This window comes from Primulina tabacum, chromosome 4 (assembly GCF_025594145.1).
Source record: "Primulina tabacum isolate GXHZ01 chromosome 4, ASM2559414v2, whole genome shotgun sequence".
Classification (NCBI taxonomy): Eukaryota; Viridiplantae; Streptophyta; class Magnoliopsida; order Lamiales; family Gesneriaceae; genus Primulina; species Primulina tabacum.
The window spans coordinates 44,007,956-44,022,016 of record NC_134553.1 but is presented as its reverse complement, the minus strand read 5'-3'; the positions used below and the strand labels follow the sequence as shown (position 1 = coordinate 44,022,016).

General features: G+C 33.1%; 3 protein-coding genes across 4 annotated transcripts; 1 reads left to right on the top strand and 2 right to left on the bottom strand.

Annotated features, from left to right (window-relative positions):
* The first annotated feature begins 2,543 nt into the window (after positions 1-2,543).
* On the top strand, positions 2,544-3,263 carry LOC142541669 (flowering-promoting factor 1-like protein 3). The gene has a single exon (XM_075648143.1). It carries the CDS (start codon positions 2,657-2,659, stop codon positions 2,966-2,968), a length of 312 nt encoding a protein of 103 aa, XP_075504258.1. The 5' UTR covers positions 2,544-2,656; the 3' UTR covers positions 2,969-3,263.
* Positions 3,264-6,314: 3,051 nt separating this feature from the next.
* LOC142543343 (vesicle-associated membrane protein 724-like) lies at positions 6,315-8,446 on the bottom strand. 2 transcript variants are annotated; one of them, XM_075650549.1, is made up of 6 exons: positions 8,385-8,446; positions 7,944-8,135; positions 7,191-7,332; positions 6,999-7,119; positions 6,815-6,877; positions 6,315-6,716 (listed from the first exon to the last, which is right to left on the bottom strand). In XM_075650549.1, exons 2-6 carry the CDS (start codon positions 8,131-8,133, stop codon positions 6,567-6,569), a joined length of 666 nt encoding a protein of 221 aa, XP_075506664.1. In that variant the 5' UTR covers positions 8,134-8,135; positions 8,385-8,446; the 3' UTR covers positions 6,315-6,566. The 2 variants fall into 2 exon arrangements, with proteins under 2 accessions (XP_075506664.1, XP_075506663.1); XM_075650548.1 differs by lacking the exon at positions 8,385-8,446 and having other exon boundaries at positions 7,944-8,302.
* A 1,146-nt stretch (positions 8,447-9,592) lies between these two features.
* On the bottom strand, positions 9,593-13,520 carry LOC142543342 (putative protein phosphatase 2C 40). The gene is made up of 4 exons (XM_075650547.1): positions 13,144-13,520; positions 10,885-11,906; positions 10,490-10,754; positions 9,593-9,917 (listed from the first exon to the last, which is right to left on the bottom strand). The coding sequence occupies exons 2-4, from the start codon at positions 11,896-11,898 to the stop codon at positions 9,790-9,792; spliced, it is 1,407 nt and encodes a 468-aa protein (XP_075506662.1). The 5' UTR covers positions 11,899-11,906; positions 13,144-13,520; the 3' UTR covers positions 9,593-9,789.
* Positions 13,521-14,061: the final 541 nt, after the last annotated feature.

Below are 14,061 nucleotides of genomic sequence, written 5' to 3'. Positions count from 1 at the left end.
ATTATTTAAATTCAATTGATTAAAAAGTATTGAGCATTTTATATATGAAACTTATGATTCAATTAAATATATATTTAACCAACTAGGAATTCATTAATGACCTCTTAATTTTATTAATCAAACGTTTATAATTATAAATAATGGCTAACTAATCAAGGAATTATAGAAAAGAAAATGGGGAAGAAAATTATATTTTTTTTTGGTCCGAAACTAATGAGATAGGAAGATTTAATGTACAAAATATTCAACCAATTTAAAACTTTATCATACATGAGCTGATAAATAGCTTTGGAGTTTGTGATTCCCACATAAGCAAGAACCAAATAAAATAGAATAGGTCTTTTGTAAGATGATCTCACGAATCTTAACTTGAGACGGGTCAACCCTACCGATATTCACAATAAAAAGTAATACTCTTAGAAAAAAATAATATTTTGTTCATGGATGACCCAAATATAAGAGATCTGTCTCCAAAATACGACCCGTGAGACCGTCTCACACAAGTTTTTGTCAATAAAATATCGACAATAATTCATTATTATATATATATATATATATATAATATATATATATATATATCCCCTGTATCCTAATTGAATTTAGAGGCTATATTGGATAACATATTTTGGTATATATATATATATCACCTCTAAATCCAATCAGAGATACAGGATTAGGGCAAAAATTTGTGTGAAACGGTCTCACGAATCGTATTTTGTGAGACAGATCTCTTATTTGTGTCATCCACAAAAAAGTATTACTTTTATGCTAAGAGTATTATTTTTTATTATGAACATCGGTAGGGTTGACCCGTCTCACAGATAAAGATTAATGAGATCGTCTCACAAGAGACCTACTCAAAGATTAGTAATAACTAGTTTTTACAATCTTTTTAATTAAATGAAGGGATTTCATTTGGTTGTGACCAAAAACGGAAATATTTGCCCCAAGTAGAAAGGATATATATATATATATATAACTTGGGACAGGAATGTTTGACTTTACGCTTCTACAAAGATCTAGGTAAAGCCATGATTTTATCAATGTGCCAAACCATTCGTGGTACATAATAGATACAAAAAATATACATTAATTAATCAAATATAAACTGATCTTAAATTTAATAAAGTAGATGATTTAGTATATAATTTTCTTAAAATAGATTAAAATTTAATATAAATTGAATTGAGGTTTATTTAATTTAATCCCTCTATGTATTGAGCCATCGACTATTGAATGGACTTTTCAACACGTTTGTAATATGCTTTTCAATAATTTTCTTTGAATCCCCATTCCTTCCTCGAATGGGCTACTATGATATTTCCCTCTCTTCCTCAGTCGTCAACTAAAAATTAAATATAAAAACAATAAATTAAATGTGTGGAATAAATATATCTTATTTTCTCTCTTATCCTATCCATAAAGCATGGGTCGAGAAAGTCGTAAATTTCTTTCTCACGAGTTTGATTTTGACAACTTACACCTTTTGTCACACTCATGCCACGCATGGATCTTATATACTTTCAAATTTTAAATTTTTTATAAATTTAAATTTACAGCTACATAACTATATTACTTTTTTAAATATAATATAGTTATTATATTATTATCATTTGAAATTTTAATGGATTGAACATATAAAGCTTAGAAGAAAAAAAAATATTTCAAGGAAATATTTGTCCAAACTCATGATCTTTATATATATAGATACGCACAGATAGATTCATTTAGAAGTCTATAAAAATTATTACATATTACTGCATGCATGTAAGAATATTAGAGAAGGTTCTAAGGAACCCATTAAGACAAAAATCTAGTATTTTTAATTATGTAGCCTTTATTCACTAGGGTTTTGGGACGTAAAATAACTATTTAAATAAGTTTATTATCCATGAAAGTCTCTTTCCGAAATTCTTGTGCTTGAATCAATTAAAAAGTAACTTTTATTTTTTTAAAAATACAACAGGAACCTAGTTCCCAATTATTTTTTAATCAGAAAATTCTAAAGGAATGCTTTTTAATTCCAAGTTTTGCTTGAATCTTGCTTGCACAACACATATAATGTAATCACTACATGTACGTTCATATTGTTTACAAGTTCTTGAAAGTATTTGTTGGGTACAATAATTGTCCTTGCTTGGTAGAGCGATTGAACCGTAGTGCTTGAGCTGTTGTGCGGTTTTTAAAGATTTGGGTTGCACCATTACCACTAGCTATAACTTTTGGTTAAAGCGGTAAGCACTCGATCCTACTGTATTATTATTGCCACATAATTTCAATATTTTCAATTTTTGTATAACTATATTTACTATGTTTTTACATTCCAAAAATTGCAAATTAATTGATTTCTCACATAAGTATTATTTTTAAAATTTTCAAGCCTTAACTAATATTGATAAAAATGACTTATCAAGAATAAAAATTCAATTTCTAGATAGCATATGGGTATTATTTAAAAAGAAAAAAGAACAAAAGTAAATTCCAGAGCATCCACTATATAATAAACCTTTGCATGATACAGAAACTTATCAGCTTAATTTGAGGTTACCACACAGTACTACCACTCACCTTGTTCCACATAGTATTTGTCATCACAATCCACAGTCTTCCATCCCATACTTCTCTCTTGAAATCCATAGCACAATATCAGGAAGATATGTCTGGTGTTTGGGTGTTCAAAAACGGCGTTGTTCGGCTCGTTGAGAACGCCGGAGAATGCAATACCAAGAAAGTTTTGGTCCATCTTCCCTCAAATGATGTGATCACTTCATATAGTGTTCTGGAGAGGAAATTATTGTCCCTCGGATGGGAGAGGTATTACGATGATCCCGATTTGTTGCAGTTCCATAAGAGATCCACAGTTCATCTGATCTCTCTTCCAAAAGACTTCAACAAGTTCAAGTCCATGCATATGTATGACATTGTTGTCAAGAATCGCAACGAATTTGAAGTTAGGGATACCCAATAATAGTGCTTGGTTAGGTTTCTAACGAGTATTTCGGGTTGTTCTATCGATTGAAGTTAGTGCAAGGGTGTGAGTGATGCTGGAGTTTATTAGGTTTTTGTTAATGTTAAGGTTTGTGTGTGCATGGGAATGTTGTCATAGATAGAGATTAATGTTTTCTATGGATATGTTACTTGTGAAATTGGGGTTGTGATGCTTGGTTTTAGGGTAAGGTTGCCATTGTTACATCAATGTTAAGTTCACTCTCATGATTATAATATCTGAAATGCAATTAATTAATTTTGGTCTACATTAATTTGATTTTTATTGCCTCTTTTCACCTAGCTAATTTGATGTTACAATATTGAAGAACTTTGATAATTTTCCATAAGATAAAATTTAAATAAATTATTTTAATCACAATTCGACGGTTTGTTTTAATTTTAATTTCTTCAATTATCTCACGGAATATTTTCATGAATCTAATTAAGAGGAAAAATAATTTAGATAGTTCTATTGACTTATTGGAAATTGCAAGAACACATTTAATTACTAATAATTTTGTAAAATTATTTTCTATTGCGATGGATATGGTAAACAAACAAGTAATGGGTATTTTGGGTTGGATTCTAACTTTAAAACCTCCCTTTTTGACGATAATGCTTCAAAAGTTTAGTTGATTTCCCACCCCAAATAAGAAATATACTTGTACCAAATATTCACTTTGCCATAACCCTAATCAATCAAAATATACAAGTAGAAAGCAAAATCTTTTTGATCAAGCTACAATATTCTCAATTTTCATTTTTTTTTTAAATTTTTGGGGTGGCTCCATGTCATTTAAAGAATCTCCCTTTTTAGGTTTTAAACCTATTTTTTACTAATTAGATTATCGAAATCCAATTTAGATCAATTTATAGGACGAAATTGATATTCATATTAAGTTAGGTGTACTTACTGTTTTATAGGAAGAATAAAACTTTTTTGAGAATGGATTACTTCAAAATATACTTGATTGTGAAATTGGAAATATGAGTGATAAATCTTGTTAGGATCAAGCGATTACCATTAGGTAAAAAAATATAGTTGTTAGTCAAGACACAACTTGTTTTCTTATACTTGTGGCAACGCATAGTGCACCTACTTAGGTGTTAATGTCAAACTGTTAGGCTCATGAGTCTGGAGAGGCGTGTGTCTATCTGATGGTGCTGTCTCATATCCTTTAAAGATCAGTCTTATCATTTTCCTACTGTCGGTCTTTGTTGGAAACTGAATTTCGGAAGTTTGACAAACTGAGCGTTTAATAGATTGAACTAACTGATCAAGAAGACTAATAGAAATTGATCTAAAATACGCAAACTATTGGTTGTCCATAATTGAAGATTAGTACGCAGATTTTCAAAGGCAACTGGACTAGCACACTGAACTACGCTTACAATCAGTTACTACAATCAGTTGTGAGCTTATCAGCTACATCCTATAAGTTGATATTTCAGCAGTACACGTTATCAGTTAAGGAAAAGGACGTTCAACCGACAACTATACAAAAGCTGACTGCAACAAGTATTGGGATCACCACATTTCAGAAAAGCTGCAGTATACGACTGTCAGAAGAATGTTGACGTGGCAAACAACAGATAGAAAGTTTCAAATCGTATTCAATATTACCGTTGGAGGCAAAGCCTATAAATAACAGAGAAGAGCAGCTGAGAAACTATCTGAATCAACCTGATCGATATACTATTCTATCAACTGAGCTGTTACTCTGCTGAAATATTTGCAAATTTCAAACTTCACGCTTATTGTATACATTCATAGCATTCAAGGCTATACTTCGAGCTTACAAGTACAAACTGTTATTATTATAATATTTGATCTTGAAGAGATCAGTTGTGCTAAATTATTTCAGTCCAATTGAATACTGTAAACTGGTTCGTAATTAAGAGTTTCAGTTTGACATTGTTAAGTCCAAAACTGAAGTGGGTCTGTACAACTCTTTTATCGATCAAAGTGTTTTAGTGAATATCTTATCTTTGTGATAGAAGGGGTGACATACGAGTGTTTGAAATCTCCGAACATCCATAAAATCTTGTGTCTTCTTATTTCAGTTTTATTGTATCTATCAGTCAGTTATTTCCGCACTTCTATTGTTAACTGATTGATATCGACTTACAAGATTGCCGAGTATCAGTATATTACTAAACTGACTCATAAAAAGAGAAAAATGTTGTGAAAATTGTTAGTGTTTATTCAACCCCCTTCTAAACATTCTTTCACCTTTACCCGATCCTATCAGTCATATCCCTAACTGAGATAATATTATCCGTTAAGATCTGACGTCACTTTTTTACGACACATCTGGCCAACCAAATCAAGCAGAGCAACGTCAGTAGCTTGACATACGAGAACTTCTCAGGAGGTCACTCATCTCAATACTACTCTCACTCATACACACTTAATCCAACAAACCTAATTGTAATTTTTTTTTTATCTAAATAAACTATCCGAACACAATATTTGATGTTTTGTTTAGATAGTTATTATGTACTCCATTCTTGTCTTGCAGTGTCCATCACGTATAAAAAGGGACTTCGAATTTTAATTTTGGATTAATATTAAAATATTAAAAACAAAAATAAAGATAAAGAAAGATAAAAGAGGTATTCAGTAAGGAGAGTTTATATGACAATTATGAGTGACGTCGGGCATTGCTAGCGTTGTCTCGGACATTGCTAACGTGTCCGATATCACTTGAATATTCTGATGGACAATGATCAAAATTGAGAAAAATGTTCAAGTGAGTGGACTAAAACTATGAATTGACCGAAAAATGACCAAAAATAAAAATAAGTAAGTTACATAACAAAAATGTTGGTTTCCCATTTAGTAATTTAAAAATTTTGGAGAATAAATGAGATATAACATTTATAGGTGAACTTCAAATTCACAAGCTAAAATATGCTTTTATAATATTTTATTAATATAAATGAAGTATTTTTTACTTCCGTATTCTAAAATTTTCGTACAATATAATTAAATTAAATTATCTAATCTTCTCATATTTCATAATATAAAATAATATCGAAAGTATATAGAATAGAGAATATAGTATAATTTGTTCATTTTTCATTTTACTTCTAAAACTTCCCATTTATAGTTTTAGTTCAATATGTTGGTTCTTGCTTCACATTTAATCTTTTTCCGTTGGAGTCGATTTTTGTCAGCAATTATGATGCCACATTATCAATTTTCGGTTATACGTCGCCATTTTGGTGAAAAAACTAAAATAAAAACAATGACTCACTTGCTGTACTAAAACTGTAACATGAAAATAATTTGTACAAAAAATGTAAAATTCGACAAGTACAAGACTAAACTTGTAATTTCCTAATAGTACAGATATCCACGATAAAAACTAAACTCAAATCATTACAAGGAAATCATCTCTAAATGATGCAATATGATGATTCTCACGTCTCTAAACAATGTAGTTTCTATCAAATAACAAAAGAAACAACGAAGATTTTACACTGAAAAACCAACATATTTGACACATAAATGACTCATCTGTGTATTCAGAACCAAGTTTACATATATTGTTCAAATGGAAACAAGATCCATTCTAATTTGAGCAGTTAAAACCGCGACAAATAGAAAGCCAGATTATGAGTGCTAAGAGGATAAGGATTCCAAGGACAATTAACTTAATTTTCATATTCTGATACCACATCTTTCGTTTGATCTGTTCCCCCCTTTTCTTGAATTCTTTAGCCTGAAATCATGAAACATGGTGTTAAAAAGTGTATTTGAATCTGATTTCAAGATTTCAGAGCAAAGAAAAGTACGCATCATGCAGCATTAACATCTTACATTGTCACGTAAATCTTCAGCCTTGTTGCTAAGATCATCTATTGCTCCTCCTCTTTGAATTGTCTGTAAAAGTACATGATATGATCATACACATTTATGTCACCACTCGAGATCGAGAGATCAAAGAAAAAGTTGAAATGCAATCAAAAGCAACAAACAAGTGCAAATTGAGTATTATATATACCTTGTCTATATTCTCCCTCATAATATTTTGGACTTGGGTAACTTGAGCCTGTACTTTTGAAAGTTTATCGATCTCTTCGGTGTGCTCAGTTACATATTTCATTTGCTCTTTCATAAGCGGCCTGCATTTTACATGCTTTCAGTTTCTTGCATTTCATGCAGTGCTAACTAATGATTTATATTTGGTTTTTACCCGAATTCTTTGCTGAGGCTTTTGGCAACTGCAGTATCTGCTTTACCAGCACTATATTTTCTCAAGAAATCAGATCTTATACGTTCCAGAAGAGCAATTGAAATCGGTTGTCGAACAGATTCATTGGCAACTACGCAATAAGCTGTAAAAATTTTTAAACACAGCGTCAAGTTGATTGATGCAGAATTATACAAAAACAGGTCTACTTGACACAAAATGTTCTTTAAACATGACCCCATGAGTGCTGATATTATCTCGATAATTACGACAATTTTAGCTACTAATGCACATTTCTTATTCTTCTGCGATGAAAATATCAAGTGAGGACCAGAAGAACTCAACCATATCAAGGGACCATGAACTTTTGAAGTTGCTAGCAGATAATATTGGCATATATGATTTCATTCTAAATATAATTAAATTCTTACTTATGAAGTCGTCCTCGAGTTAAATGTTTATTAAAATTTTCATCCTGTAGGAGACCTAAAACTAGCCCAAAAATTAGAGAACCAAATTCAAGTATAGCTATAAACAGTCTTGAGAACTCTTTTCATTATGAAAAAGATTGGCAGATTGCTTCAACTGCTGGTCCGTGTAAAGAACTGATCAGGAAGTTAAAGACTCCAACTTTTCATCATCTAACCAAGATCCAGGAAAACCCATTTCAAAATCAACTCCGATTTCCCAACAAAATCAATCATGAAGATCAACAAACAAAAACATGGAGCCATAAAAATGAGAAGAAACAATTACCATAGCCATCTGCAACTAGGTAGTTAAACGTATGTTGATCATACTGGTAAATGAATTTGTTGCTTGATGAAGGCAACTTCTGCAAGCACTGCTCCGCCACCGCTGCAAAGTTCCCGGTGATCTCGGAGTACTCAGCCAATATCACCGTGCCGCGTGCCACGAAGCTGTATACAAACGATTCTTGACCCATGGCTGCTAAAAAAAATTTAGTCACGCACAGAACCTACCACCAAGTAAATAAAGATCGAGCTTCTCTGTTTAACGTTCAAGGATTTATGTTACTTGCTGTTTCTTGAAAATATTACAAATAATAAACCTCTATTCTCGGTTACATCTTACATGTTTCGTTTCTTTTTAATATAAAAAACAAGAACCCAGTATTTGAAACCAAAAATTCAAGTCAACGAGTTTGAAAAGTATAAGTTCTAGCGAGACGCGTACTTTTAAGAAGGGTTTAATTTCCGCATGGATGAGCTGCGAGTTCTTTTGCTTTGCAACTAAGGTTTCTAGTTTTCTTATTAATATTTTCAACTTTAATAGATGGGAAGTGTTGGAGACCGTCTTACGGCGTTGTTTGAAAATGAATGGGTCATAAAATCAAAATCGTCCTTAATTAAAATGCCACGTGTTCGTGTAATATTCTTGCAAGAGTTTGTGGACCAAATCTGATTTCGAGAGGTTGTGTACTTGTGACTCAACCTAAGACCAGCATACATTTGCTTGAATGGTATATGGAAAGTATTTGTGCCTTTCTCGCTTGTGTGAATGCATGCACTAATACATGAGATTTTTGTTTATTTCTATTGAATGAATTCATTGTAAATATGTAAAATCCTTGGAGGTTCATTGTAAATATGTAAAATCCTTGGAGGTTCAAGAACTTGGGATGTGTATTGGAGATTCAAGTGAAATAGTTTATACTGTACAAACTCGAGCTCGATTCTCTCAAATTCTTTAGCATGTGTAAGGTGTCTCTTGCCGCAGTTTGTCTGCTTTCGTAGATAGTTCCAAGTATGTTGATTGTGGATAATTGATGTATGACCCGTTTATTTTCATGCGCAAAAAGTTTATGCAGTAAGCATCGATGCAGAAACCTTGATCAAGAAACTGATGAGGTCTGGAAAATTAAAGCGTGCAAAAATTGTGCTCAGATAAGCCTACAAGTAGAAGCTTAGAGAACATAGTGAGAATGAGGATGAAGAAATTACAGCAGAGAATAGTGTTTATGGCAACAGAAAACTTCTAGCTAGTGTCATCTCTCCAAGTTTGTCCCTTCAGTCTCTTATTAGTGTGATTCAAAAAAGAAAAAAGAAACAACTGATTACCAGTATGCGAAATTGGATATCGACAACTTCCCAGCATAATAAGTTCATATTCATATTAAGAGTTTCACATGATGAGGTTCTGGAAGTAACTAAAGAGCCACACATTTGTTTAGCAGAGATTTTTACTGAAAGTGATTAGTTTATGTGGAACAGACCCATCTTTTGGGTATTATCCTGTTTTTATAAGGAAGAGTTTCCAGCAATCAATTGACTTCATCACCAAGCCTCATAACAAGAAACAAATTAAACGACCGCAGCGGAATGTTCTATACTTAATTTGAAGATGGCACACAAGATACTATAATCTGTGAATAGAGATATTAGTAACAGATAAAAAGATCGAATCTTTCGCTAAATATAACACGACATAACATATAATATGGTTTTAAGACAGTAAGCCAAAAACTTAATCTGTCTGAAGGAATTTAATGCTAACAGGCTGCAAAAACAATGCGGGTATTTAATATTTATACCCTTCAAGAATTGAGATTATTGTTTTAAAAAATATTTGACTCGGCTACTCATAGACATGTTGATGCCTTTGAAGTTCGTTTGTCCATGCCTAGAACGATTACAATAACTGTAACATCGTCGTGATATTTCCGCCTTCTGCCAGCAGGAATACTCATCAGCTCTTCCATACTAAAACCTGAAAATATGCATGAAACAAGATTGAATAAATATGCTGACCAGCCGCAAAAACTTGTATAAACTAATAATTCAAACTTATATTTTGTTATGTTCAAGTAGATTGTCTCTAATGGTGTGACGTATATTACTTATTTCCTCTTTAAATAATTCACTTAACAACAAATCATTGATGAGACAGAATGCAAGTGGACAATATGAAAAGTTAAACTACTACTACTATGATGAGTTATTTAATCTGGTCCACTCCGAAATTGTCCAAATGCAGCCAAAGATACCAACCGAAGAGCAGTAAATTATATAAAATTATCAAATTGTTAAATAAGCAATATTAACAGCACAAAAGAGAATCAGATTTTTCTTTTTAAGTCAAACTTAATATGATGCACAATGTAATAACTACGCAGCGTCTAAGATTTCAAACTTACAGATGATCTGGCATACTTCTTCTGATATTAAGTATTGTTCAAAGAAATCATCAAACATGATCATAATCTATAAAACGTAGGAAAACGACCTTCTACTGTTGCATTTCAGGACAGAAAATTAAAGACAAGAGAATTGGTGGTGTACCAGCTGACTCTGCTGCTCTTGCAGCAAGCTGTTCGACGAGAAATTTAGCTGGATCACCTGAAGGGTTCCTGAATATATATGAATTTACAAGCTTTACGACTTCATTGTTGCTGAAGAAGTCGAACAAGCCGTCACTCCCTAGTACGACAAAATGATCAGACTTTGAAACCTCATGTACCACTAGTGATGGTTCTGTGGATACATACGGGGGACTTATGAGATTACGGACACGAAGAATACCCATCAAAGCATCATTCATGTCTTTCTGCATAACAGAAGCGACATGATTAGATTTCGTATAAAGAGCAAAAGAATGCTTGTCACATATAAACACCAAATATGAACAAATGTTATGATTTCAGACCCTGCAAGAAAACTTCAAAACATTCTTGTACCTTCTTCAAGTAACCAACTCCAAAGGCCCTTGTAACCTTTAGCTTCCCCTTGACTTTACCGGCCACAATTGTTGAAGGGTCATCAAGATGATCATTCATAAGTCTGGTTCTTTCCACCACATTGTCGACGGTATGGCTATCAGTGAGCTGGATGGTTTGCAGCCTTGCTGTTCTGTTCATGTCACCTCCTTCGTCATATGAAGCCAACACGGCTCGACTATCACCCACGTTAAGTAGGTACAAATCCTTTCCATGTAGTAGCACTAGTAAAACACAAGATCCTATAGATACTAAATCGGGACGGTCTTCCATTTCTTGTTCGACCATGTGTAGGAATTCGTTCTCTGCCTGACTAAGTGCAAGGTGAAGGCTGTTAAGAACACTCTGCTTAAACGAAGAATCAGAAGACTCATGCACGATATCCCAGTCTAGTAAGCTCAGATGAAACACAACCGTTTCGTACAAAGTTCCAGCCAGGAAATCAGCCGCATCCCGTCCATTGAACCCATCATAGATAGCACAGAAAAGCCAGCCGTTCTCTTCGGAACAAACAGCTTGAACTCTATCTTCACCAGCGGCGCCTCCAGCCACTTGTACTTCCTCTGCATTGAGGAAACTCGATGAAAATGGATCATTATCGAGTGTCTCATTTGGTGAAGATGGACTTATACTCATATTCGATATGCTACTCTGCAGAGAAGATGATAAAAACTCCATTTTTCCCAGGGACGGCGAAGAAGGGATTCTGCGGAATGAATTAGGAGAGTCCATAGTTGGCAAAATTTCTGTCCCGATTATCCCATTACACATATTCGTATTAGCTAACGTAGCATTGCCACTCAATGCCGCACCGGAGAGACAAGAGAAGGAGCTGTTTGCTCTTCGGAGCTTCCCTGGAGATGGAATATCGATACCATGTGGGATACCCCAAGAATTATCATTCTTGGTGTCACATTGATAGCCAAAACTAACTTTGATCTCTCCAGCTGGATCCTTTATGATTTCCCTTTGCATCTTTGTAGCTTAGAAAAACAAGAAGAGTTTGGTCACTAACTAATCCTTTAGTATTTGTGTTGATTCCCAGATAATACCTCACGCCAAGACGTTCAAGAAATGAAATACGACACCTCTGGGACAACTATTAATTGCATTGGAGGTGATGGATTTGGAATCCATGGATTTCGATTATGATTTTATTGTTAACAACGAAACAATATATCAAATCTTGATTCTATATTGAGTGATCGGGTTAGACAAAATAGAATGTATTTCAAATGACACTTTTATTTAATTTAAAATAAATCCTGATTAACATGAAACACTATATAAACATGCAAAGAGTGAATTTGAAATTCATGATATTGCTTATCTAAAACAACAAAAGTACAATTGAATACTTTGAAATCCATACATTTGAAATCCATCAATCCAAATGGAACCTTAAATATTCAAGTGATGGATTTTCTTAGCCAACATACTGCCATTCACAATTTCTACAGCTCAAGTTGACAGGATTATAAGACAAATAAATAAGCTTTTCTTAGACATGATATAGGAAGAGTCAGAGACAAGGACATTTACACTCGATGACAATGCTTATCCAAATGCTCTATCCTGTGAGACGATTAAATTTTCTGCAAGACTACTAGCAGATAAAATTTAATGCACCAATTAGAATTGTATACCAGAGATCATGGGCACCATACTGCCAGCAGCACACCCTATCTACAAGAAAATAAATTTGGGCAGAGTCTCCTTTCTTTTTTCGTAAAAACATTCTTCTTTTTTAATAAACATATAAAATTAACGGAGTGATCTTTAGTGATTACTGTATATTTTCCCAGAGCAGTAACACTAAATTACATATTCTGAGGTTTTGCCAATGCATCGAGTAAACAAGATCCTACCTTTTTTCAAGAATTTCTTCACAAGTTCAAAAGAGGAGAAAGATCTAAATTGTAAGAAATACCAAAAAGTAAAACCATAGCATGGTCAATTATAGCAATACATGGTACCCAACACACCGATCGCATTTTAAGGTTCATAACTGGTTTTTCCAATCACGTATATCAGCACAAAATATCTCATTACAAAGATTACACCATTCAACAGTTCAAAACAAGAACTTTTTCAATACTGAACCGAAATCATTAAAAGATCATCTTTATTCGTGTACTGCTCCAAACCACAAAAAGAACAGAAACATGGCCAGAAACACCAAGAAAGATTGAAAATGGAACAACCCAACCTAATACTCACCTTCCTGACAACAACCAAGATCCCTTAAAACCTCGAATATGTATCATGCACAAATACACACCTGGGGGGAACAAAAACACAGAAAATGATAAGGGCAGGAATAATATGACAAGTGTGGGCAGCACACGCGCATACACACACAGATGCAAAACAAGCGTTGAAAGAAGAATCTTGAAACAGGAAAAGGAGAAGACGATGAGAAAAGACTTTGCTAATTATAGAGGAATTGAATTTAATGGGAACGAAGGGGGCCAAACTTGTCTTGAGATTCACCAATTTACCAGTTAAAATTTATTAAAATAATATATATATAATAAATATATATACATATATATATTCAAGTGCTCTTATGCAGAGGGAAGGGTCCTGATTGTTGGCTCTCTCTCTGTGCGTAGAGTTTTCTTGTATGGAATCTGACTATACTTTTCTTTTACGTAGATGAGAAATATTTTCCGCTCTTTTCTCTGTTTTATTTTTTTGTGCAATTTTTCTCACTTTACTTTTTTTGAAGAATAGGTGAGCCAGGAACATGGCTCTACCGGGATTAAAATTTTAAACTCTAAAATTTTTTAATATTTTAAATTGATCTATCCGGACTAATACCGTATTAATTCAAAATTATACAAAATTTACATATAAATTTTTTTTAAAAAAATTGGACCACCCGGGCTTTAACTGTGGATCCATCCGTGGGGTCAACCTTGCCGATACTCACAATAAAAAGTAATACTCTTAGCATAAAAAATAATATTTTTTCATGGATGATCCAAATAAGAGATCTGTCTCACAAAATACGACCGGTGAGACCGTCTCATACAAATTTTTGTCTTGTTTGAAATGTCCACATTTTTTCTCTTTGTTTTATTTTATAAATACTTCCCTCCCTTAAGTATATTTTATCATTTTATATTATAATTA